This window comes from Tachyglossus aculeatus, chromosome X2, assembly GCF_015852505.1.
Source record: "Tachyglossus aculeatus isolate mTacAcu1 chromosome X2, mTacAcu1.pri, whole genome shotgun sequence".
In the NCBI taxonomy this organism is placed as follows: Eukaryota; Metazoa; Chordata; class Mammalia; order Monotremata; family Tachyglossidae; genus Tachyglossus; species Tachyglossus aculeatus.
In genome coordinates, this window is record NC_052100.1 from 237,596 (window position 1) to 263,246 (window position 25,651).

The 25,651-nt window shown below is 60.1% G+C and overlaps 1 protein-coding gene across 3 annotated transcripts in view; it reads left to right on the forward strand.

The window, feature by feature from the left end:
• Positions 1–25,651, forward strand: part of ADCY3 (adenylate cyclase 3) — a 26,722-nt gene continuing 1,071 nt past the window's right edge. Inside the window, exons 1-20 of one of the 3 annotated variants that reach the window (XM_038770895.1) lie at positions 1–31; positions 307–1,085; positions 14,461–14,610; positions 17,960–18,090; positions 18,379–18,490; positions 18,832–18,959; positions 19,057–19,215; positions 19,402–19,573; positions 19,714–19,842; positions 20,341–20,483; positions 20,641–20,802; positions 20,989–21,076; positions 22,625–22,741; positions 22,912–23,159; positions 23,344–23,412; positions 23,731–23,812; positions 24,263–24,421; positions 24,595–24,741; positions 25,247–25,366; positions 25,487–25,610. In XM_038770895.1, coding sequence (XP_038626823.1) covers positions 375–1,085; positions 14,461–14,610; positions 17,960–18,090; positions 18,379–18,490; positions 18,832–18,959; positions 19,057–19,215; positions 19,402–19,573; positions 19,714–19,842; positions 20,341–20,483; positions 20,641–20,802; positions 20,989–21,076; positions 22,625–22,741; positions 22,912–23,159; positions 23,344–23,412; positions 23,731–23,812; positions 24,263–24,421; positions 24,595–24,741; positions 25,247–25,366; positions 25,487–25,610 — 3,151 coding nt within the window. In that variant the 5' untranslated portion in view covers positions 1–31; positions 307–374. Of the gene's footprint in view, positions 32–306; positions 1,086–14,460; positions 14,611–17,959; positions 18,091–18,378; positions 18,491–18,831; positions 18,960–19,056; positions 19,216–19,401; positions 19,574–19,713; positions 19,855–20,340; positions 20,484–20,640; positions 20,803–20,988; positions 21,077–22,624; positions 22,742–22,911; positions 23,160–23,343; positions 23,413–23,730; positions 23,813–24,262; positions 24,422–24,594; positions 24,742–25,246; positions 25,367–25,486; positions 25,611–25,651 lie in introns of those variants that run through there. The other 2 variants (XM_038770896.1, XM_038770897.1) reach the window with 2 other exon arrangements.

Sequence of the window (25,651 nt, forward strand, 5' to 3'; positions counted from 1 at the left end):
CTCCTCCTCTTCGCCACCGCCGCCGCCTTAGGTAAGCAGGGCTCGGGGCCGGGACTGCTCCCCCCCGCGCCCCCCACCGCATCCCATTTCCGACCGGGGATGAGGGGGCTGCGGGCGGGCCGGGGCCCGGGCCGGGCCGGGTGCGGGGCGAGGGGAAGCGCCAGGGGCCCGGAGACCCCCGACCCCTGCGGGGGCGGCTCCGGCCCCCCTCCCCTCCATCTGCCCGCGGGCGCAGTGGTCCAGCAGGCCGGGCTGTGGCCCCCCCTCCACCTTCCAAGTTTCAGCCCCGCGCTTTCCTCCCCTTAGGCAGGTCCCGAGGGACCCCGGAGTCCGGAGCTCCCCGCCGGAGGGGCCGAGGGGGCCTCCGCCCCGGGATGTCGCCGCCCCGCGCCTTCCCGGAGCCCGAGTATTCGGCCGAGTACTCGGTCAGCCTGCCCTCCGACGCGGAGCGGGCCGGGGCCGGGGCCGGGGCCGGGGCCGGGGCCGGGGCCGGGGCCGCCGGCTCCGCCCGGCCCCACGAGGTCACCGCCCGCGGCTCGGGCCCCTGCCGCTGCCTGCCGCGCTTCCTGCGGCTCACCTTCGTCCCCGCCTCCCTGGAGCACCTCTACCAGACCTACTTCAAGCGGCAGCGCCACGAGACCCTGCTGGTGCTGGGCATCTTCGCCGTCCTCTTCGACTGCTTCGTCCTGGTCACGTGCGCCGCGGTCTTCTCCCCCGACAAGGTGGCCCCCATCGCCGTGGCGGGCGGGGGGCTGCTGCTGGCCGCCTTGCTGCTGGGCCTGTGCCGGCGGGGGCTCCGCGGCGCCGGCGGCGCCCGCCGGGCCGTCCCCTACCTGCTGTGGCTGCTCATCGTCGCCCAGATATTCTGCTACCTGGGCCTCGCCTTCTTCCGCGCCCAGGCGGCCAGCGACACGGTGGGCTGGCTGGCTTTCTTCGTCTTCTCCTCCTTCATCACGCTGCCCCTTGGGCTGACGCCCCTGCTGCTGGTCTCCGGGGCCTCCTGCGCCGTCCACACCTTGGTCCTGGGTGTCACCGTCGCGCAGCGGCGGCGAGAGCGGCTGGACTGGGCCTACCTGCTGAGAGAGGTGAGCCGGGGCGGTCGCAGAGTGGGCCGCGGTCCGGTGGCGAGACTCGGGTCGGGCCCCCCCGGAGCGCTCCGAGGTGCCGGGCGCCCATCCCACTTAGGCTCTTGCTTCCGTTGCCCCTTGCTTCCGGCTTTTCCCCGGGCAGGTGGGCTTCTTGGCCTCCTGACACTGCTGTGTGAACACCGCCTGTAACTGACCACCGTCACCCATGCCTTCGCCCCGGGCGTGCCCTCCCAGGACCATTCCGTGAACGTTCCACTATAGGTGTACCAAAAGCCAAAGCCACCGGTGGTAACGAGCAGCGTGGCTCAGTGGAAAGAGCGCGAGCTTGGGAGTCGGAGGCCGTGGGTTTGAATCCCGGCCCCACCGCTTGTCAGCTGTGTGACCTTGGGCAAGCCACTTAACTTGTCTGTGCCTCAGTTACCTCATCTGTAAAATGGGAATGAAGACCGTGAGCCCCATGTGGGACAGCCTGATTACCCTGTATCTACCCCAGCGCTTAGAACAGTGCTTGGCACATAGTAAGCGCCTAACAAATACCAATGTTATTATTATCCATCCGCAGGTGCATGTGGGAAGCAGCGTGGCTCAGTGGAAAGAGCCCGGGCTTTGGAGTCAGAGGGCATAGGTTCGAATCCCGGCTCCACCACATGTCTGCTGTGTGACCTTGGGCAAGTCACTTCACTTCTCTGAGCCTCAGTTCCCTCATCTGGAAAATGGGGATGAAGACTGTGAGCCCCCCGTGGGACAACCTCATCACCTTGTCACCTCCCCAGCGCTTAGAACAGTGCTTTGCACATAGTAAGCGCTTAATAAATCCCATCATTATTATTACTATTATTATTATTATTATTATTATTATGTGGGTCTGAAACACCGGGGCATGCGGGTACAGCACAGTGCCGGGCACCGACGGCGAGTGTGGCATTGACCCCGTCCCCTGAGAACAGCAATTGGGAGTCAAAGACCCAGAGCCTGCCCTCAAGGGGCTCCCGGATGTCACCCCCTGGGCTGGGAGAGAAGCCAGGGGATGATTTGGGGCCTCCTTTCTGTCCTGGGGCTTTTCTGCTCCTGTGCCCTTAGTCAATCCATCATGTTTATTGAGCTCTTACTGTGTGCAAGGCACTGTAATAATAATAATAATAATAATGGCATTTATTAAGCGCTTACTATGTGCAAAACACTGTTTTAAGCACTGGGGAGGTACAAGATGATCAGGTTGTCCCACGGGGGGCTCACAGTCTTAATCCCCTTTTTACAGATGAGGTAGCTGAGGCACAGAGAAGTTAAGTGATTTGCCCAAAGTCACACAGCTGACAATTGGCGGAGCCGGGATTCGAACCCATGACCTCTGACTCCAAAGCCTGTGCTCTTTCCACTGAGCCACACTGCTTCTCTATACTGTACTGCTCTACTAAGCACTTGAGAGAGTACAGTATAGCAGAGCTCATAGACACGTTCCCTGTCCACAGCGAGCTTCCAGTCTACAGGGACTGACCCTCAGGCCTGACTTTTCCAATAGCATCGATGTCCAAGCCGGGAGCCCCAAGCTGCACCTCCCCTGGGGCCTCCTCCAGGCTCCATCCAACTGGCCTCCTTCCCTCCCTGGCTCTTTCTCTTCCTCTCTCCTTCTCTCCCTAACTCCTTCACTGTCTCTCTCCTTCCCTCCCTCCCTCCCTTCCTCCCTCCCTTCCTGTCTTCCTCCCTGCCTCCATCCCTCCCTGCCTCCCTGTGCTGCAGGATAATGATTGGCCTCTGGGGCCCCTGTTTGGGTTAATGAGTCAGTGTTTGTAAGGCCTGCGTGAGCTGTTCAAAACAGGGGCCCTCCTGGGTCCTCCTCTGAAGCCCTGCTGCACTTCCCCCCCCACCCCCCACCCTTGCACTGGGCAGAGAGGGCCGGGGCCATCAGCGGTGGGGAAGGAGGACCAGAGGGAGGGAATGAGGGATCAAGAAGGATCAGGGAGGACTGCAGCGTCTTTTGAGCCTGTCGTGCCCCCCACTGGATTGGGACGTCCCACCCCGCCCAGCCACATGCCCTCCTCGTGTGTACACACTCACGGTCTCTGTAGCTGTACAGGAACTTCCTCCTTTGGCCTGTAAGCCCCCTGAGGACAAGGCTGGGCCTCTTGCTGCTGTTGTATTCTGCCAGGTGCCCAGTGCCCTGAATAAATACCCCTGACGATTGATCCCATGGGAAGTTGTTTGGGCTGGGACTGTTGCCAAGATTTGGGGGTGGAGGTGGAGAGGCGGCCCGGAAGGGAGATGGGCTGGGCCGAGAGGGATTGAAAACCGGAATGGCCAGGCCTCGGGCTTCTCCCTGGTGGAGGGGGATTCAGGCAGGAGAGGACTCAGGGAGGCTGCCCCTTTGGCGGAGATGGGCATGAGCAGAACAGGACAGAGGGTCCTGCTCCTATAGACGGGAAGCATTCCGTTAATTCTGGAGGGCTGGAAGGGTCATCTTGTCTAGCCCCCAGGCTGCGGGCAGGGTGCCCTTGACCACTCCTCCGGGGAAGATGACTCTACAGTTCTCTCTGCTGTTTGCTCCCTGCCCAGATGCTTCTCCCAAGGCCTATCGTGCCCCTCCGGCTCTGCGCTCTGGCAGGATGCCCCTCAGCCTTCTCTTCCCCACACAGGAGAGCCCTGGCTTTGTGCCCACCTCATGGGGGTGGAAAGGGACAGGGGGTGGTGGCAGGGGGCCTTTCCTGATCCTCAGTTACCTGCCTTGGACCCCCAAGACCCCTTTGCTCCCCATCCTGAACCTCAGCGCCCGACTCATGTGTCGCACCTGTTGAGCGAAGGCCCGAGCGGGCCCCTCCCCATCCCACCACAGATGTGATGGGGCCCCTCTGAGGTGGGAATCGGGCTGGCGATGGGCCAGGGTCCTGAACAGTGGTCCGGCAGCCATGGGAGGCCCAGGAAGGGAAGGGACCGTGGATCTGAAGTCAGGCTTTGGCCAGTGGGAGGCTCCCGAGGGATGGTCAGTGTCCCAGGCTCATCACTGTGGGGACGCCGGCTCGGCCTCGGGGTCACCCCCAGCCCACTCCTGCTGGTCCTGCGCTCCCTCCCTCTGCTAGCCCCCACCAGGTCCTCTCTGCTCCTCCCACGCTCAACTCTTAATTGTGCCTCGCTCTCCCCTCTCCTGCTCAGTCTCTCGGCTCCCGCCTTTCCTCCGGCCTGCATCTCCCTCCCCTCCAAATCTGCCAAAATCCCCTTCCTCCCCACCCGCCTCCACAGTCTCCTGTGTCCCTCTGGGCCACACTGGGGGAGGACAGAGTCAGGAGGGGCAACTCAGCTTGCAGGGGCCGGGGGAGGCAGTGAGGGGGTGGGGGGAGCTGGGCATGGCCCAACCTGTGCTGCACAGAGTTGGAGTTGGGCGAAGGAGGCTTTGATCCCAAGCTGGGCGCAACCAGGAGGCAACTGAGAAGGGCAATGGGGGTTGAAGAAGCGGCGGCAGGCCGGGGAGCCAAGGAGCTGGGAGAGGTGAGGTGAGTTGAGGAGAGGAGAGCACATGGCTCTCAATAAATCAATATGATTGACCGATTGATTTCCTGAGGCAGGCCGAACACTGGGATGCCTCAACTAGGCCTGGCTGGGGGGACCCCTAGAGTTGGGTCACCCAGAGGAGGTGGGCATGAATCCTCGCAGTCTCTGAGCGCTCTGGAAGGGCTGAAGGCCGACTGCCATGGCCTGGTCCGGGCGGTAAAGCAAAGTTCTCCCCCAACCCCAGTGCTTCGGGGCCGAAACCCAGGCCCACCTGGGTTTCCGCCTGCCCGCCCACCCTGGGGGCTCCAGAAGGGATGATCCAGGGGCTGGGCTGACAGCTGCAGGGGGCTTCACCAAATCCCTCAGGCTGAGGTGGGGAGGGACCCCTGGCCCACCCCCAGGCCAGGCTGGCCCCAGCATCTGGTGGTTCAGGCAGGAGACTGGAGAGGGTTTCCCCAGTATCTGACTAGCTGCCTGCACTGGACCCTGTCTCCGGGTCTGCCTGGGCTCCCTTCAGCGCCTCCCCACGCCCCTCCCTCCTCCCTCCCCCCATACCCCAGCCCTGGGAAAAGAGAAATCAACAAAGGTCATCCATCCCAGACCGTGAGAGAGGGCTTGGGGACGGGTGGGTCGGCGGGTGGGGGCAGCAGCAGAAGGGCTCAGGCAACCGGAAATCCTTTGCCCTAAGGGACCCAGAAGTATCTTGCCCTTTGCTGGAGAAGGAGGGGAGAGGAGGAAGGGGGTGGGTGGGGGTAGGTGGCGAGCCCTCCCAGCAGGCCACTGAGCCGTCTTGTGCTGGTCCCCTGAGGCCACCCCCTGCCCCTGGGAAGGTGGGCTTCTCGGAAGACAGGAAGCAGGAGGTTCCAGGGGGGTGAGTTTGGAGGGATTTTGTCGGTCCCCCCCTGCTCTGACCCGTAAAGGGTCACACTGCCTGAATGGGGGTTACCATGGCAACAGAGTAAGTGGTTAAAAATAGTTGAGTTGGGAACTGGTGAGGGGACTGTCCCGTCCCCCCCCAGGGGAATCTCCCCTGGAGCCAGTCAGGGTTCCCTCTCCCACCAGGCCATGGCCCTTTCCTGGCAACTCTGAGTCAAGCCCTGGCCCTGCCAAGTTGGGGAGGGGCTGGGTGGGCAGCGTCGTGACTAGGGGTGCCATTCCAGCAACCTCAGTCGGGGCAGCGTGGGGGTAACTGGACCAGGGGGAACAGAACCCGCAGCCACCCGCCCTCCCCGCTGACCAGCAACCAAGAGCAGCAGCAGCGATCGGGCCCGTGGCCTGCAGCAGGTTGGGGCTACACAGCCGAGGAGGATGGGGCAGGTCTGGAGTCCGTCCTACTGCAGGCAAAGCTGGGCTGGGGGCCTGCGGTGGGAAGGGCCGGTCTAAGGTCCCGCTGCAAGTAGGGCTGGACTGTGCGCCTGAAGCGGGCAGGGCAAAGCGGAGCTGGGCGCCCGCCACGGTTCGAGTCCCCCTCCAAGGTTCTCGGAAACAAGTGGTCAGAGTCAAAGATGCAGGCAGGGACTCCCAGTTTCACTGGGGACATCAGAGATCGCACATGGCCAAATCAATCAATCAGTCAATCAATCGTATTTATTTAGCGCTTACTGTGTGCAGAGCACTGTACTAAGCGCTTGGGAAGTACAAGTTGGCAACACATAGAGACAGTCCCTACCCAACAGTGGGCTCACAGTCTAGAAGGGGGAGACAGAGAACAAAACCAAACATACTAACAAAATAAAATAAATAGAATAGATATGTACAAGACAAGTAAGATAGATAAATAAATAAATAAATGGAGTAATAAATATGTACAAACATATATACATATATACAGGTGCTGTGGGGAAGGGAAGGAGGTAAGATGGAGGGGATGGAGAGAGGGACGAGGGGGAGAGGAAGGAAGGGGCTCAGTCTGGGAAGGCCTCCTGGAGGAGATGAGCTCTGTGGCAAGGAGAAGGGGAAGACCAGAGGCCTACTGGAACACTAATAATAATTATCATGGTATTTGTGAAGCATTTACTACGTGCCAAGCACCATTCTAAGCACTGGTGAGGTAGATAAAAGATAACCGCTCGGACACAGCTCCTCTTCAACGTGGGGCTCATGCGTATTAAATCCCCATTTAACAGATGGGGAAACTGAGGCCCAGAGAAGTTCTGTGACTTGTCCAGGGTCACACAGCAGGCAAGTGGAGGAGCTGGAATTAGACCCCTGGATACAGTGGCTACCAGGTCCACCCTGGGTACATTGCTTGCCAGCAGGCCACTAACAAATGATAGGTGGGTGGGGCCGGTGGGCCTGGTCCCCGCTTGGCCAGGACACCCCCAGAGGTCCCTAAAGTGGCAGAAGCTTCAGGGGAGACCTCCCTCCTCCGGTCCCACCCAGGAGGTGAGGGGGACAGAGCCCTGTTAAGCCATTACATGTTGGGTAGGGACCGTCTCTATATGTTGCCAACTTGTACTTCCCAAGCGCTTAGTACAGTGCTCTGCACACAGTAAGCGCTCAATAAATACGATTGATTGATTGATTACACCGGGTGTCTGGCCGGCAGCCCGTTTTCCAGGACCGTAGTGCCCGGTGAGGGATCCAGCTCTGCCCTTGATCCCAGGGATCCCGACAGGACGCTGAGGTCCGTAAGGTGCTGGGAGAGCCCTGCCAAGACGAGCCTAGCAGTGAGGCGTGAACGTGAGATCTTAGTATTGGTGCCCGCCCCTGGCAAGGAGGCAGCCTGCCGTTCACCGACATCGGCCCACACATGGATTCTTTGAGCGCAGCTGCTGGCCGCTCAGCTTGGTTCTCTGCCACTGGCCCGCCCGTCCACTCCTCCCTGAGCCACGGAGCTGATCCTGGTGGGCGAGCGGGGAATTCTGTTCCCCAGATCCCACCCCACCCACACAAAGGGAACCCAGTGTAATAATACTAATAACGGTTGTGGCATTTGTTAAGCACTTATTATGTGCCAAGCACTGTCTTAAGTACTAGAGTGGATACAATCCAATCAGATTGGAGTCAGTCCCTGTCCCACATGGGGGCTCACAACCCAACGGGGAGGGAGAATAGCTATTTAATCCCCATTTTATAGATGAGGTAACACACCCAGAGATGTTAAGTGTCTTGACCACGGTCACGCTGCAAGCTAGGGGTGGAGCCAAGGACTAAAACACAGGTCTCATCTCCCAGTGCTGGGCTATTTCCAATAGGCCATGTTGCTGTTTTTCCATTGGAGCTGGACTACGGCAGGTTCAGAACTTCAGAACAAGCATCAGGAATCGCTTCTTCCCCCAGCGGGGGTGAGCGCAGGGAATCCTTTCCCAAAAGGTGCCATGCAGCTGGGATCACCAGCAGATTCCAGAAGGGTTGGGGAGATCCATGGATGAACATCCATGCTGGGTCATTGGAGGGTAAATTAGGGACAGAGAGGGGAGAGTCAGGGATGTGAGGTGGTCCATGCCGGGTCACTGGGGAAGAGTCAGGGATGTAGGATGGTCTGTGCTGGGTCACTGGGGAAGTCAGGGATATGGGAAGGGATGAGGGATGGTCTGCGCTGGGTCACTGGGGGAGAGTGGTGGATGGAGAGGGGAGAGTCAGGGGTGTGGGATGGTCCATCCTTAACTATGAAGGTGGATGTCCAAGAGGGCAGCCAGCACCCGGTTTCTTCCGACATCCCATTGCTACTGGTGGAAACTGAGTCCGGGGTGGGTGGGCCGTGGGGCTGGCCAGTAACAGCCTGGGGCCCGGTCTCCATGGAACAATGTGGGTCCGGGCCTCGGAATTTGCTTCCAAGACTGAAGGAATGGAGGGTGTCGTTCCCTCCCATAGCTGAGCTAATTCTGAGCCAGATGCTGGTGGCCTGTACGCAAAGACCCACTGCCCCAAAGAGGCCCACTGCCCCACGGACTGGTGGTGCAATCCTGCCCCAGAGAGTCCTCAGGCCGTAGTGGGGGGTCGTGACCCCCTGCCCAGATGCAGGGGCAGTGGGAGAGGGAAGGAGTCCGCTCTGCCCTTACATCCCCAGGATTTCCAGGGTCTTGGATGTCTGGGTGTGAGCCGGGCTGGGGGCTGGGGTGGGCTTGGACTGAGAGTGAGGCAGTTGGTTGCCTCTTTTCTTGGCAGGTGCCCCCATCCCCTCTCTTGACCTGTTGCTTTCCCGTAGCCTCCCAGCAATTTCCCTGCAGCCTCTCTGCAGCCTCCCTGCAGCCTCCCTGCCCCTTGCTCTCACAGGGCCAGAGAACTGTCTCTGGGGCTCTTCCAGAACATCCAAACAAGTTTTAATGATGATAGTTTTGATACAGCCTCCCTTGGGCCACATCTCTGATGAAGCCAAGCATGTGCAAGCAGGCACCAGGGGAGAACAGATCAGAAATCAAGGCCTGGAGAGTCCCATGCCCCTGATTGTCCCACCCCTCTACCTTGGATCACCCCACATCTCTAACTCTCCCCTTCCTACCTCTGACTTCTCCACAGTGGCGTAGCACAGACCATCCAACACCCCTGATTCTCCCTTCTCCATCCTTTCGTCTCCACCGGAGACCCAGAGCAGACCATCCCACACCCCTGACAATCCCCTCCCAACCCCTGAGTCTCCCCGCAGTGACCCAGCATGGACGGCCGTCCATGGATCTGTCCAAACCCTTTTGAACCTGCCAGGGTTCCCGGCTGTCCAGCTCCTGGTGCAACGGATTCCCTATGCTCATCCCCGCTGGGGGAAGAAGTGTTGTCTTCTTGTTCAGCCCTCTCCAGCTTCAGTTTATAAATAACTATTGTCTATTATTTCTATACTAAAGTAGTTCATGAATATCATTTGACTAGTAAATGAAAGAACTTATTTTGATGACCCTTTTTGTATTTCGACAGACTTTTACCTCTGTCCCCCGCATTAGAGTGTAAGCTCCTTGTGAGCAGGGAACAGTTTACTAACTTGTTGTTTTGTACTTCTGAGGCGCTCAATAAATCGTATTACCACGATGGGTCTAGGGGGTGCCTTCCACCCTGGTTGCGGGAAGAGTTCTGGGGACTAGCAAGCCTGTGCCTGCCTTGTCCATCTCTTTATTTTATTTCATTTTTTTAGTTTTTATGGTATTTAAGTGCTTACTCTGTCTAGATAAGGAGTTTATCAAGTTGGACACAGTCCCTATTCCACATGAGGCTCAAAATCTAAATTGCAGCGAAGAGGATTTAATCCCCATTTTACAGATGAGGTAACTGGTGGCCTGAGCAGTTAAGTGACTTGCCCAAGATCACCCAGCAGACAAGTGAGGGATTCAGGATTAGAACTCAGGTCCTCTGATTCCCAGGCCCCTTTCTCTTTCCACTAGGCCGCGCTGCTTCTCCTTCTGCAAGCCCCAACCCTGCCCCTGCCAGCCTGGCTCTGCCCCCTCATTGTGATCTTGCTGGGAAGCCATTTGGCCCCTGACAAGCTTCTAGTTCACCGTGGCACTGCTCTGCCCCTTCGGAGTGGCGGTGAGCTGGTGTCGCGGGCGGGCAGGAGGGCAGGATTTGTAGCGGGGCAGGGCTGGGGGGTGGTTGGTTCTTGACCCGGATCCGGCGGCAGGCCTGTAGGACAGGGTCGAGGACTCCACCGGACCCTTCGCCCGACCACCCGCCCCCAGAATCCGATCCTCCTTCTCTGCGTCTTAGGCGATTCAGGCGGTTAAGGGCCTGAGCCTGGGGCTGGATCGCAGGGGCAGCTGGGCAGTGCAGGGTTGGGTGAGCCGTGGTGGGCAGGGCAGTGTAAGCCAAGGGCAGGGGGCAGGAGTGCTGAGCTGGGCAAGCAGGTGGTGGTGGACGGCTGAAAACTAGGCCATGGGAAATGAGAGGGGTCGGGGGAAGAGTTTCCCAGGGTGGCTGAGGGCCCCCGGGTGTATGGTGGCATGCCCTCCCTGTGGACCGGTACCAGGCCCGGCTCGGGGCTGAGCAGGGCACAGCTGGTGACCTGCTGGAAGCGAGCGAGGGAGGGAATCCCAAGCTTCACGTGCTGCCCGCTCCCGCTGTGACCGCCCGAAGCTCACTCCCTTCCCCCGCCCCCATCGCAGGCTGACTGCATCGCAGAGTCTGAGCTGGAACCCCCGGCCACGCACCGCACCTACCCTTTCTCCTAGGGGACCCTGAGAGTGGAGTGGAGGGGGTGAGCTCGGGCCTACACTCTGCCGGCGGGCTGGGGAGGGCGGGTCACGGGCCGCAGAGTAAAGCGTCCTACCAACACCGTAACCACAGTAGCAGTGGTGTTAGTACACACTGAGCACCCTCTGGGGGTAGTGCAGTCAATGTGTCAATGGTATTTATTGAGCACTCGGTGTACGCAGAGCATCGTACTGAGCTTTTTGGGAAGAGTACAGTGCAACACAGTTGGTAGACAAGTTGCCTGCCCATAATGAACTTACAGTCTAGAGGGGGAGGCAGACATTAATATAAACAATTTATAAACATGTCCACAGTGCTGCGGGGCTGAGAGTGTGGTAAATACCAAGTGCCCAAAGGGTACAGATCCCTGGTGTACCAGATGGAGCCTGGGCCTGGAGTCAGAAGGTCATGGGTTCTAATCCCAGCTCTGCCACTTGTCTACTGTGTGACCTTGGGCAAGTCACTTAGCTTTTCTGGGTCTTGGTTACCCGATCTGTAAAATGAGGTTTGAGACTGTGAGCCCCAAGTGGGACAGGGGGCTGTGTCCAACCCGATTTGCTTGGATCCACCCCCAGTGCTTAGTACAGTGCCTGCCACGTAGTAAGTGTTTAACACATACCACCACAGTCCCGGAGCATAGACGAAGCAGAAGGAAGAGGGAGTCAGGGAAAAGAGTGCTTAATCAGAGAAGGGCTCTTGGAGGAGATGTGACCTTAATAAGGCTTTGAAGGTTTGAACAGGAATGGGAGGAGAGAGATGGGGAGATAGCTGCATGGTGCGGTGGGGTCAAGAGAAGGCTTTTTAGGGTAGGGGAATTGTGTTCCAAAGTGGTGACTGTGAGCCCACTCTTTTATACTGTGAGCCCACTGTTGCGTAGGGACTGTCTCTATATGTTGCCAACTTGTACTTCCCAAGCGCTTAGTACAGTGCTCTTCACACAGTAAGCGCTCAATAAATACGATTGATTGATTGATTGATTGGTGAAGAAGGAGCCATCTGAGAGGGAGCAGTTGGAAATGGCTGTTAGGGAGGGGAGAAGAGTGGGTATCAGTGAAGGGATGGGGTCAGAAGCATTTGGTGGAGGGGGTAGATTTTGAAAGCGGATGGGAGACCTCCAGAGATGGCTGGGAAAGATGAGAGTGTTTGTTGAAGAGGGAGAGAGCTGGGGAGATGAAGGGAGTTTATGCTCGATGGTTTCAATTTTGTTAAAGTAGTTGGCAGGGTCATCCGGGGTGAGAGAGGAGAGTGTGAAAAAGTCGGGAATCATTGGTGAGGGCAATAGGTAATGGAGTCGACCCAGGAGTAGTGATGTTGCTGGGGCTGTCGGGGAAGAGGGCAGAGTTAAAACGGGGTGGGGGGGGGATTAATTTAAAGGGGCCAAACTTATGCCAAGAGCACTCTGCAGCCTGGGCCCAGGAGCCGAGAAAGCCTTCCGAAGAGGGCATGCCGGGATGGGGACTGGCAGCCCAAAGTCAACGGCGGGGGGAGGGTGTGGAGTTCGGTTGAGAGGGGCGAATTGAGGGTGTGGATGTGTGCTCTGTCTCTTTTGCCCACTCCTCTACCTCCCGCCCCCTCACTGTGCCAGCCCCTCAGGGCTCAGTCCTGGGTTCCTGTCTAGTCTCCATCTACACCTGCTCCCTTGGAGAACTCATTTGCTTCCGTGGCTTCAACCACCGTTTTCATTCATTCATTCAATCGTATTTATTGAGCACTTACTGTGTGCAAAGCACTGTACTAAGCACTTGGGAGAGTACAGTACAACAACGGACACATTCCCTGCCCACAGTGAGCTCACAGATTAGAGGGGAAGACAGACATTAATATACATAAATAAATAAATAAATCTAGGTGGATGATTCCCAAATCTACCTTTCCAGCCCTGTCGTCTCCTCCTCTGCAGAGGAGGAGAGGACATAAATAAATAAATAAATAATGCATATTTCCTCTTACCTTCAGGACATCTCCGCTTGGATGTCCCGCTAACACCTCAAACTTAACCTGTCCAAAGCAGAACTCCTCATCTTCACTCTCAAAACCTGTCCTCTCCCAGACTTCCTCCTCACCACAAGCAACACCACCATCTTCCCTGTCTCCCAAGCCTGTAACCTTGGTATTATCCTCAGCTCATCGCTCTCATTTGAGTCACATATTTAATCTGTCACCAAATCCTGTTCTACCTTCACAACACTTTTGGAATGTGCCCCTTAGTCTCTTCTTCTCAAATGTTACCACACTGATCCAAGGACATATCGTATCCCTCTTCGACTACTGCATCGGCCTCCTCGCTGACCTCTCTGCCTCCTGTCTCTCCTCACTCTTGTCCATGCTTCACTCTGCTACCCAGATCATTTTTCTATATTTCATCCAATCATATTTATTAAGCGCTTACTATGTGCAGAGCACTGTACTAAGTGCTTGGGAAAGTACAATACAACAGCAAAACTGTTCAGTCTATGCCTTCCCCAGTCCTCCAGGGCCTCCAATGGTTGCCCACCCACCTCCACATCAAATAGAAACTCCTTACTGTCCACTTTAAGGCACTTAATCAGCTTTCACTCAGGCAGGTATTTGTTAGGTGATGACTCTGTGCCAGGCACTGAACTAAGCACTGGGGTAGATACATATTAATCACGTTGGACACAGTCCCTGACCCACTTTGGGCTAACGATCTTAATCCCCATTTTTCAGATGAGGTAACTGAGGCCCAGAGAAGTTAAGTGACTTGCCCAAAGTCACACAGCAGACAAGTGGTGGAGCGGGGATTAGAACCCAGGTCCTTCTGATTCCCAGGCCTGTGCGCTATCCACTAGGCCAAGCTGCTCCTCACTGATCTCCTGCTTCCACTCAACTTTGCTTCTCTAATGCCACCCTACTCACTGTACCATCATCTTGTCTGTCTCGCCACCGACCCCTTGCCCACATCCTACTTCTGGCCTGGATCTCCCTCCCCCTTCATACCTGACAGACCACCACTCTCCTGAAAGACCTTCCCTGAGTAAGCCCTCATCTCTCCTCTTCACCCCTCTAAGTATTTGCCCTCCCTTCCGAGTTCTCTATGCAACTGGATCAGAATCCCTTAAGCTCTTGATATTCACCCCACCCCCAGCCCCATAGCACTTATGTCCGTATCCTTATACTCTCCCATTTCCCCTGTCTGTAATTTATTTTTAATGCCCATCTCCCCCTCTAGTCGGTAAGCTCCTTGTAGGCAGGGATCATGTCAACCAACTATTGAACTCTCCCAGGCAGTACTATTCTCTGTATACAATAAGTGCTCAATAAACACCATTGATTGATTAAAGAAAGGCGCCGTTTGGAAAGGCGTCCAAATGGGGCATGGTGGCCTAGGATAAACAGAAGAGGCTAAGAGAGCAGAGCTTTGTGAGCAGGGAGAGGACCCTATTGCGGGGAGGGGGTGTAGGAGAGGAGGAGGAGAAAAAGCCCCCTCAGTCAGAAAAGCTGAGGAGGGGCTGGGGGCCGGGGAGCGCGATACATGAAGGCAACTAGCAGTGTCGAGGGTGGCATAGGTGGATGATGTGGGTTTCAAAAGAGAAAGTGAAAGGTGGAAGGGGTGGAAGGGTGGCAACTTTCCCTGCCGACAAAGAGCTTCCACTGGTGGTGTGGTCTAACTGGTGCCCCGGGCTGGCTCCCGGCCGGGGGCGTGGACTGGTTCCCTTCAACCCACTGAGGCCCCGCAGCCCTGGCTCGCGCCCACTTGCTCTCTCTGGGCGTGGGACTTCCCTGCTGCCCTTCCCTGTCTCTCCTACCGCTCCAGGTCCTGGCCAATGTGGTCGTCTACCTCTGCGCCATCGCCCTGGGCATCATGTCCTACTACATGGCTGACCGCAAGCACCGCAAGGCCTTTCTGGAGGCTCGCCAGTCCCTCGAGGTCAAGATCAACCTGGAGGAACAGGGGCAACAGCAGGTAAAGGCCCCCAGCCAGGGGCCACAAACCACCTGGGCATGGGGGCGATGGGAGCTCCGGGTCCCCGACCCCACCTGCCTTGTCCTTCATTTGCTGCTCTTTCTGTCCCTGGATCCCTCCCCACTGTGCCCTATCACCCTGATGCTGGCTAACTCCCCCTCCCAGAGCCCTCACCTCTCGTGGCAACACGATGGCCACTTTTGCTAAGTTTTCTCCCTGGGTCCATCCACGGCCTGGGACAGGGAGGGGTAGGGCCCACCGTGGGGCTGGCTGGGAAGTGGTCGGAGGAGGAGCCAAGAGGGCTTGTTGACCCTCTACCCTGAGCCGCCCTCCTGTTGCCCTTCCTGCCCACATTCACCCACCTGGACCAGGAGAAGGGTCCACGGTGGCTGAGGTCTGTGCCTTGCTACCAGTTTCCAAGGCAACCTGGGTCAGCAAGTCCAGGGCCCCCCGACACCCGCCCCCATTCCCGAGATTTGGAAATCTGGATTTTGTTTGAGGCACAGAGAGGGAGAGTGACCAGCCCGAGACCACACAGCTAGGAAGCAGGGCTGGGCAAGGGTCTGGCAGGTCGTGTATGTCATCCTCTAGACTGTGAGGGACCGTCTCTATATGTTGCCAACTTGTACTTCCCAAGCGCTAAGTACAGTGCTGTGCACGCAGTAAGTGCTCAATAAATACGATTGAATGAATGAATGAATGAGTCCTCCCCCAGCTGTGAACTGTGACGCCCCCCAACCCTGGGTGGGTATTTGTGGTATTTGTTAAGCGCTTACTGTGTGCCAGGCCCCATGCTAAGTGCTGGGGTAGGTACAAATGAATCGGGTCGGACACAGTTCCTGTCCCACAGGGCTCACAGTCTTCACCCCCATTGAATAGATGAGGGAGCGGAGGCCCAGAGAAGCGAAGTGACTTGCCCCAGCTCACACAGCAGACAAGTCACGAAGCCGGCATTAGAACCCAGGTCCTTCCGCCACCCAGACCCGTGCGCTCTCCATCAGGCCGAGCTGCCCCACCCGATCCGCGCCGCCAAAGGCCCGCGGGCGGGGAGCGGGGGGCGGGGGGCGGGGGGCCGGGGCCCACGCATTTGGGGTCGGGCCCGGCGAGGCCCGGCCGCCGTTTCCCTGGAGCCGGAGGGAGCGGGAGGCGGGAGGCGGGAGGCGGGAGGCGGGCGGCGGGCGCGGCTCAGCCGGCCTGGGCCCCGCCCCCGGCCGGTCCACGAGGATGCCCGTTGCTAGGCATCCGCGGCGGAGCCGGGAACAACGCGCCGCTGACTCACGGGGACCCCTCGTCCCCCGCCCGGCGGGGGCGCTGGGTCTGCGGGAACTGGGGGAGGGGAAAAGGAAGGGGAAGCCGCCCCGGGACCCCCGGCCCCGGGACCCCCGGCCCCTCCCGCCAGCTGTTGGCGCGGCCGGCACGCCACGGCCACGGCCACGGGCCGAGGGGTGCTTTTCCGGCTGCTTTGGACCCCTCGTCGTCATGGCGACAAGAGGGCCTGTGCCGTTAGGTTTCCCTTCAGCCACCCTCCCCCTGCAACGGCTACGCCTCCCACTAGCGCTTAACAAGTACCATAATTATTATTGTTGACCCTTTTTCAGGGCCTCAGTTTCCCCATCCCTCCACAGATCTCCCACGTTCCCCTCAAGGGGCAGCGGCGGGGGGTGAGGGGGTGACGGGTTGGGGACAGAGCCGTCCGTCCATCTGTCCATCCAGGGGTCTGGGGGAGAGAGAGAGAGAGAGAGAGAGAGAGTGTGTGTGTGTGTGTGTGTCTGTCTGTCTGTCTGTCTGTCTGTCTGTACTGGCCCGGCCCTGAGCCAGGAGGGGAGCAGGGTACCGACCAGCTGGGGCCTCAGCAACAACACATGCTAGGCACACAGGCACACGTGTAGGCCCACATGGGCAGGCATATGCAGGCACAGCCCGCCTCCATGCACCACCGACAGGCCCCTTCCATGCCTACAGGGACTGGCATGTATCCATTGCATGCATAGAAAAGCAGCATGGCTCAGTGGAAAGAGCACGGGCTTTGGAGTCAGAGGTCATGGGTTCAAATCCCGGTTCTGCCAATTGCCAGCCATGTGACTTTGGGCAAGTCACTTAACTTCTCTGTGCCTCAGTTACCTCATCTGTAAAATGGGGATTGACTGTTAGCACCCCGTGGGACAACCTGATCACCTTGTAACCTCCCCAGCGCTTAGAACAGTGTTTTGCATATAACATAGTAAGCGCTTAATAAATGCTATCGTTATTATAAACTCGTGCACACGCGTGGGCTCTCTCCCATCCCCGTTGTGCCCTGTCCACCGGGGACCAGCAGCCCCATGGTCCACTGAGTCCCTGCCCATGCCAGCCATACTGCCGACCGAAAAACCCCCTCGGGGTCCCGGCAGCCTTAGGCCAGCATCCCGCTCTCCTTGCCTGGCCCTGCCCTGGTCTGGATCCATGCCCACCAGGGCGGGGTTGGGCATTTGTCCTCTCATATCACAGGAACGCACAGGCCCAGAGGGGCTTGTATGGCCCTCCCCCTATGGATCTCCCCCCTTAACCTCCCTGGAGGTCTCACCATTGCACACAAGTTAGTTGTGGGCCAGGAACGGGCCACTCCCATTATTCTGTACTTTCCAGGCGCCTGGTCCGGCGGGCGCTCAGTAAAAGCTCCCGCTACCAGATTCCGCTCCCCGAGAGAGTGCGGCCGTGGAAACAACCAACCCGCCCACGGCCCGGGAAATAGAGGAGCCAGGCAGATAGTGGGCCAGAGTCACTGCCCACCTCCCACGCCTCGGCCGCCTCCTCGTTCCCCCCGCATCGGCAGCCGAGCCTCCCCCCGAACCCCAACGTGTGGTCCATGGGTCTGGCCTGTGGGCCCCTGGTTCACGCGGCCATTCATTCATTCATTCATTCAATCGTATTTATTGAGGGCTTACTGTACTAAGCGCTTGGGAAGTACAAGTTGGCAACATCTAGAGACGGTCCCTACCCAACGACGGGCTCACAGTCTAGAAGGGGGAGACAGACAACAAAACAAAACGTGTGGACAGGTGTCAGTTCGTCAGAACAAATAGAATTAAAGCTAAATGCACACGATTAGCAAAATAAATGGAATAGTAAATATGTACAAGTAAAATAATAGAGTAATATGTACAAACATATATGCAGATGCTGTGGGGAGGGGACGGAGGTAGGGCTGGGGGGATGGGGGGAGGAGAGACCAGTACTGGACCCCCTCCCCAAGGCCCCAGGCTCTCTCCCCTCACCCCGGGCTGACCCCCTCACCCGACTGTAGGCTGAGTCCCCCCCCCCGCCCCAGGCCTGAACCACCTCCCCCCGGCTGAGCCCGCTCCTGTTCCAGGAAAGCCTGATGCTGTCCATCCTGCCCAAGCACGTGGCAGACGAGATGCTGAAGGACATGAAGAGGGATAAGACGCAGCAGGAGCTGCAGCAGTTCAACACCATGTACATGTACCGACACGAGAACGTCAGGTACCGCCGCTCTGGAGACCCCCACCCCCCACTCTTCCCCCTCCTTCCTGGAGCCTCCGGGGCCACCCCCTGGAACCTGCCCCTCTCACCGAGTGGGAGAGCCTTGCGCTCTCTCGCTCCCTCCCTGTGACCCACTTCCCAGCGGGGAGGGTGGGGGGGGGGGGCAGGAGGGGGGCTGCGAGCCCGGGCGAGGGAGGAGGGGGCTGCTCGGAGAGAGGGTCAGGGGTCCAGGCAAGGGTCCCTCCCCCTCGCAGCTGATGTCATCCTATTGCCTTCCCTGGGGCCCAGCATCCTGTTTGCGGACATCGTGGGCTTCACGCAGCTGTCTTCCACCTGCAGCGCCCAGGAACTGGTCAAGCTGCTCAATGAGTTGTTTGCCCGTTTCGATAAGCTGGCGGCCGTGAGTGACTCCGAGCCCCCCGACCCCCCAACCCGCCCCAACCGCCGGCCCCCCCGGCGGGGACCGGACTCACGGCTGGCCCTGCCCGGGGTCCTGGGGATTAGCCGCAAAACCTCCCGAGGCCTCGGTGTCCCCTGCCGCCTGCTCCCTCGTCGCCGTGCCCACCAGTCCCCCCCGGGTCGTCGCCTTGTGGGGCGGGGCGGGGGGGGCACCGAGGGCAGGAATCCGGGACACTTGGATGGGCAAGGCTGCCCCTGTCCGGACTCCGTTTCCCAGTATCTCGCCGGTGGCCCCCGTGGGGGAGGGTGTGAGCCTTAGCTGGCTGCCCCGCCCGCCCCCAGAAATACCACCAGCTGCGGATCAAGATCTTGGGCGATTGTTACTATTGCATCTGTGGGCTCCCAGACTACCGAGAGGACCACGCCGTCTGCTCCATCCTCATGGGGCTCGCCATGGTGGACGCTATCTCGTACGGGCACGGAGCGGGACGGGCCCGGGGGCGGCGGGGCGAGCGGGGGGCCGCGGGCCGTTGGAGCTGTGTGTTCCCTCCTCCCCGCGGCCAGCAGGTATGTGCGGGAGAAGACGCAGACCGGGGTGGACATGCGAGTCGGGGTGCACACGGGCACGGTGCTGGGCGGCGTGCTGGGGCAGAAACGCTGGCAGTACGACGTCTGGTCCACAGACGTTACCGTCGCCAACAAGATGGAAGCCGGGGGCATCCCGGGGTGAGTCTCCCGGGAGCCGAGCGCCAGCCACTTGGCGGGGGGATGAGGAGGCGGCGGACCTGCCCGGGCCCACCCCGAGTGGGGCACGGTGGGGAGGGACTCGGCCCCCCCCCCCGGTTGGCACCGGCGGGGGCGGGGGCGGGGGGGGGGCACCGGTGGGCTAGCGCCAGCCTGTGGGTGCCCCAGGCGGGTACACATCTCCCAGAGCACCCTGGACTGCCTGAAGGGAGAGTTCGAGGTGGAGCCGGGCAACGGGGGCAGCCGGTGCGACTATCTGGAGGATAAGGGGATCGTCACCTACCTCATCTGCGCGTCCGGGCCCGCCCAGCTGCAGGCCAGGAGCGGCGTCAACGGTGTGGTGAGGGACCGGCCGGGCCCGGGGCGGGTGGGGGGCGGATGGGGGCTGGGGGGCGGATGGGGGCCGGCGGGGGCCCCCGCTCCCACCGACCTCTGACTCGGGGTTCTTTGCCCCGTCCCCCGGCGGCCTGGCGGGGCCAGAATGTAGCGCTGCCATCCTCGCTGCCCAGCTCCCCGGCCCCGTTCGACGCCACGGAAGCCAAGGAGCAGAACGGGAACGTCAACACCACCTGTTCCAGCCCCCAGAAGCGGGAGGAGCTAGATGCCCAAGTGAGCGCTGAGGTGGGGACGGGCACGGAGGGGGAGGCCACTTCCCTACCCCCAACTGGGGGACGGGACACCCCCCCCCAACACACACACACACACTCACACACTATACTGGATGAGGGACAACCGGAGGAGGACATGTGATTCCTCGCCTCAGCGGGCTGCCAGTCCGTCCAGGGCACAGGAAAGGACTGGGGACACGCAGACACACACACACCCTCCCTCTCTGCTGTACGCTGGGGAATGGCAGAGAACAGTTATGGTCCCAAAGTGACCACTCTCCCTTCAGACCACCAGCCAGGGGGAATGGACAGTGGACACCCCGGGGGCCCTCTGGTCAGGGGCTGAGGGTAGCCCTCGGGCCTAGGGGCTCCTGGCCCCCCGGTCTGGGAGTTCGGGGGCACTAGGAATGGCCCAGGGTGAATTCAGTTGACCCTCAGGGGACAGTTTCCTCCGCAGCCCCCGTTCTCCTGGCCTCTGACCCTTGACCCTCCCCCGCAGGTGGTTAAGCCTTCCTTCCCCAATCCCCGTCGGCGCCTGCGCCTGCGAGACTTGGCCGAGAGGGTGGTCGACGCCTCAGAGGACGAAAACGAGCTTAATCAGCTGCTCAACGATGCTCTCCTGGAGCGGGAGTTGGCACAGGGGTGGGTGGGTCATTCGGGACCACTCCAGGCCCCGCTGCCTCTTCCCGCTCCGTGAGAGGTCGGATGGGCCCAGGGAGTGTGGTCCCTGAAAGGCTGTGGGGGTGGGAGGGGACCCGCTGGGAGTGGTTCCTGACTGGCCAGACTGTCCCTCCGGCAGGGCAAAGGACAGGACCACCTTCCTGCTGTCCATGCGCTTCATGGATCCGGAGCTGGAGACCCGCTACTCTGTGGAGAAAGAGAAGCAGAGTGGGGCTGCGTTCAGCTGCTCCTGCGTGGTTCTCCTCTGCACGGCCCTCATCTGGGCCCTCCTGGACCCTGGGTGAGGACCCCGCTGGCTCTGCCCCAGCGCCATGGGAGCCTGGGCGGGGCGCTACCATGGCTGGGTGCAGGTTGCCTGCTTCTGGCACGCTGTGGGGCCGGCCCCAGCCGAAATCCGGGCTGCGGGCCCGGGTGGGACCACTCCAGAGACAAGTCCCCTGACCCCCCCCCCCATCTCACCCCCCAGGCTGATGGCCAATTACGTGACCTTCGTGGTGGGGGAGGGCCTCCTGCTGATCCTGACCGTGTGTTCCCTGGCGTCCATCTTCCCCCGGGTAAGTCCTCCTCTGAGCTCTTGCAGAACGGATGGTCCAGCCCAAAGGTGGTGGCATTGCCTCCCACACAGTGTGTGTGTATGTGTGTGTGTGGGGGGGGCAGCGGGACTTTGGTCCCCAGATTGGGCCCCTGCCCCATCCAGCCCGGGACTCTGTCTCCAGGCGGGACACCAGTGCACCGAAAGGAACTATGAGCCGGGCACCCTTCTGGTAACCTGCCTGATGGTTGGAGATGGGCACGTCGCCCCTGACTCTTCCCTTTTCCATCCCCAACTCTCCCCTGTGACCCAGCATGGACCGTCCAGCACCCCTTGACTCTCCCTTCTCATTCTCTGACTCTCCCCAAGCACAGGCCAACCAACACTCCTGACTCTCCCTTCTCCAACCCTGACTCCCCCACTGACCAAGCATGGACCATCCAACATCCCTGGCTCTCCTTTCTCCATCCTCAACTCTCCCTAGACTAAGCTCATTGTGGACAGGGAACGTGTTTTCCAACTCTGTTTTATTGCACTCTCCCAAGTGCGTACTACAGTGCTCTTGCTCACAGTAAATACTCAAAAAATATGATTGACTGATCTCCCCGTGTCCCAACATAGACTGTCCCCCACCCCTGACTCTCCCAGTGACCTAGCACAGATCGTCACACAGCCCTGACTCTCCCCTCTCCATCCCTGACTCTCCCCCGGTGACTCAGAATAGACCATTCCACACCCCTGACTCTTTCCCAAGTGACCCAGCATGGACCCTCCAACACCACTGACTCTCTCTGCTCCATCCCCTCTAGATTGTTAACTCACTGTGGGCAGGAAATGTTTATTGTTCCGTTGTACTCTCCCAAGTACTTGTTACAGTGCTGTGCACAGAGCAAGCACTCAATAAATATGACTGACTGACTGAATGAATGAATCCAGTGACCTTTAGGCCACAGCTCCTGTTGGCAATGAGGGATGGGGGAGCTGAAGCCTTCCATCCCGCCCACGGCCCCTCTTGGGGTCCCCAACCAGTAGCCGCTCCCTTCCCTTGAGCTATGCCTAGACCTCCTGGGACCTGGCAAGACTGTAAGTCTCTTGAGGGCAGGGAACTGTTTTTTGTAATTGTACCAAACTTTCCAGGCATTTAGTACAGTGCTCTGCATAGAGTAAGTGCTCCATAAATGCCATTGATGGATGAAGGCAGCGCCCTTGCTGAAGCAGCTGCAGCAGACCAGTTCCTGCTGGGACATTGGGCAGTGGGCAGTGGACAGGACTTAATCTCTTCCTACTGCCTGGACGCCCCCTCCCCCCCCCGCAATCTAACTGTGACCCAGGCTGCCCTGCTTCCCTCCTTTCTTATTCTCTCCCCTTCCCAAGAGTGCATGGGTGGAGGAGTTGCAGGGTGGGGAGGAGGATGGGGACAGCCCCTGGGGCTGTTTTTAGAGCAGGGGCAGGACTCTGGGCCCTTTCCCCCTAGCCTCCATCCCCCGCCCCCGCCAGCTTACTGCCTGGGGGGGTGGGGGCGATGGGCATGTCCTTGGGTTCATCTCTCCCCAAACACCTCCCTTTCCAGGTGTTCTCCAAGAAGCTGGTGGCCTTCTCCACCTGGATCGACAGGACACGCTGGGCCAGGAACACTTGGGCCGTGGCGGCCATCATCATCCTCATCATGGCCGACCTCGTGGACATGGTGAGCCCCCACCGTGGTTTGGGGGGGAGCGAGCACCCTCACCCCCCCCCCCCATCCCCAAGCCCCACGCCCGATCTCCCTCTCCCAGAGCTGGACACCGGGCAGGCTCCGGGCCGGTGGGCTTGGGCGAGAGGGCGTGCTGCCGCCCTCACCTCTGCCTGTGCCCCCAGCTCAGCTGCCTGCACTGCTCCGGGGATCCCGGCAACTGGACGGCGGCAGGCGGCTGTGCCGCCAACCCCAAATACTCCAGCTACGTCGCCATCCTGACCCTGATCGCCATCGTCATGCTGGTGCAGGTCAGCCACATGGTCAAGCTCACCCTCATGCTGCTGCTCTTGGGGGGCGTGGGCGTGGTCAACATCTACGCCTGGCACCCCGCCTTCGACCAGTACGACCGCCAGCAATTCCAGGAGCACGAGTAAGCCCACCCCCAGCACGGGCACTGCCAGGCGGGTGGAGGGGCAGGAGAGTCCGGGGCCAACAGAAGGACGGGGGCGGTGGTGCGCGGAATCATATGGGGCCGGAGGGTTGTGGGTCTCATCATCTGGCCCAGTTGTGCCCCCCAACCTCGCGGACCCCTGACCGGCCGGCGCCTGCCCCAGCAGCTCGCCCCACCTCGTCAGCCCGGAGAATCGGGTGCCGTTTCCCGACCTGCTCAACGGCACCAGCAGGTGAGGGTTCCCACCCCAGGTGGCAATGCCGGCCGGACGGGGGTGGCGAGGTCACTGGGGGTCAGCTCTCCCGTTCTCCCAACCAGGGAAGGCTTCCTGGGACGGGGGGGGGTGGCAATTGGGGTGACCCAGAACAGGACACCTCAGGGGGAGGGGCTGGCCGAGATGTGCCAAGGGAAATATGAAGGGGAGGCAGGGGACAGGGAAGAGGGAGGAGGGGCTGCCCGACTGTCCCCACCGGGGTCCCCCGGAGAGGGAGCAGGGAAGGGAAGGGGAGGAGAAAAAGGAAAGAGCTGACCTGCCTGCCCCCCGCCTCAGCCTGCCCCTGGTCCCTTCCAAGTACTCGATGACAGCGATGCTCTTCGTCATGATGCTGAGTTTTTACTATTTCTCTCGCCATGTGAGTCTCCCACCCAATCCCGGCCCCGACTCCCATCTCTTCCCTCTATTTCCGTAGCCCGAAATACGGGGGCGGGGGCGGGGGCGGGGGCGGGGGCGGCTGTTCTCCTCCCTGCCGCCCCGGGGCGCTGCTGAGCCCTGGGAACGGAGCGCGGCGGCCCGGGGCCAGGGCTCGGGCGCCACCGCGTGGCACATCGCCGCAGCTGCAGGGACCCTGCCCGTCGACCGCGTTGGGAGCCCGGGGGACCAATCAATCATCAATCGTATTTATTGAGCGCTTACTGTGTGCAGAGCACTGTGCTAAGCGCTTGGGAAGTACAAGTTGGCAACATATAGAGACGGTCCCTACCCAACAGTGGGCTCACCCGGGAGGGAACCCGGGGCCGGGAGGGGCTCCTGAGATCCCAGCCCGAAGTGAGCGGGGCGGGGGGCGTCCCGCCGGGGCGCGCAGGTGGAGAAGCTGGCGCGGACGCTGTTCCTGTGGAAGATGGAGGTGCACGACCAGAAGGAGCGCGTCTACGAGATGCGGCGCTGGAACGAGGCCCTGGTCACCAACATGCTGCCGGAGCACGTGGCCCGCCACTTCCTGGGCTCCAAGAAGAGGGATGAGGTGACGATCCCCCCACCGAGGGCCGGGCACAGATCCGGTCCCGCGGGGGTGGCGGGCGGCTCCCGTGCTCACCGACACAAGCCGGGGTCTCCTGGCGTCGACAAGAGCGCCAGAATTTCCCGCAGCCCCCCGGGACCTTCTCATTCTCGCTCCCGTGCCCCCCGCCCCCGCAGGAATTGTACAGTCAGACCTACGACGAGATTGGGGTCATGTTCGCTTCGCTGCCCAACTTCGCCGACTTCTACACGGAGGAGAGCATCAACAACGGCGGCATCGAGTGCCTGCGCTTCCTCAATGAGATCATCTCTGACTTTGACTCCGTGAGTGCCCCCCGACCTCCGGGGCTGAGGCCGAGAGAAGCGGGTGATGTCCTAGGACACCCTGGGGCAGGAAAGAGATCCCCCCCCAAAGCCACCTCAGAATCCCAGGCCCTGACCCACCCTCCTCACTCAGCGGGCACTGAGTGTTCACTCTATGCACTGCTATACTGCACTGCGGTGTAGCTTAGTGGAAAGAACACGGGCCTGACAGTCAGAGGTAATGGGTTCTAATCCCAGCTGCATCACTTGTCGGCTGTGTGACTTTGGGCAAGTCACCAAGGTTGCAGACTTCTGAGACGGAGGGCAGAGTGGTTTTGTCGATGCACGTGGGAAAGCTGGGTGGTGGGGAGGAATTGGTAGGCATTTGGTGATGGACATGCTCAGTTTGAGGGGCTGGTGGGACACCAAGTAGAGATTGTAGAGTCGGGGCGGGGCGGGTGGTGGCAAGTGAAACATGTAACCTTCCTGGGAGAGGCCCGGCTAACGGTACCTCACCCCGGCCCAGCTCCTAGACAACCCCCAGTTCCGGATCATCACCAAGATCAAGACCATCGGCAGCACCTACATGGCCGCATCCGGGGTCACCCCAGAGGCCAACACCAATGGCTTTACCAGCGCCAGCAAGGTATGACCCGGTGCTGCAATCCATGGACAGTGTGAGCCACACTGGTGGTGGCTGGGGTTGGGTGCGGGGGGGCCCTCAGTGCACAGCAGCAACCTGACCGTCCACCCCCGCCGGCCCCAGGAGGACCAGTCGGACAAGGAGCGCTGGCAGCACCTGGCCGACCTGGCCGACTTTGCCCTGGCCATGAAGGACACGCTGACCAACATCAACAACCAGTCTTTCAACAACTTCATGCTGAGAATTGGTGAGGTCCAGCGCAGCCGGGCGCAGGGCGGGGGGCGGGGC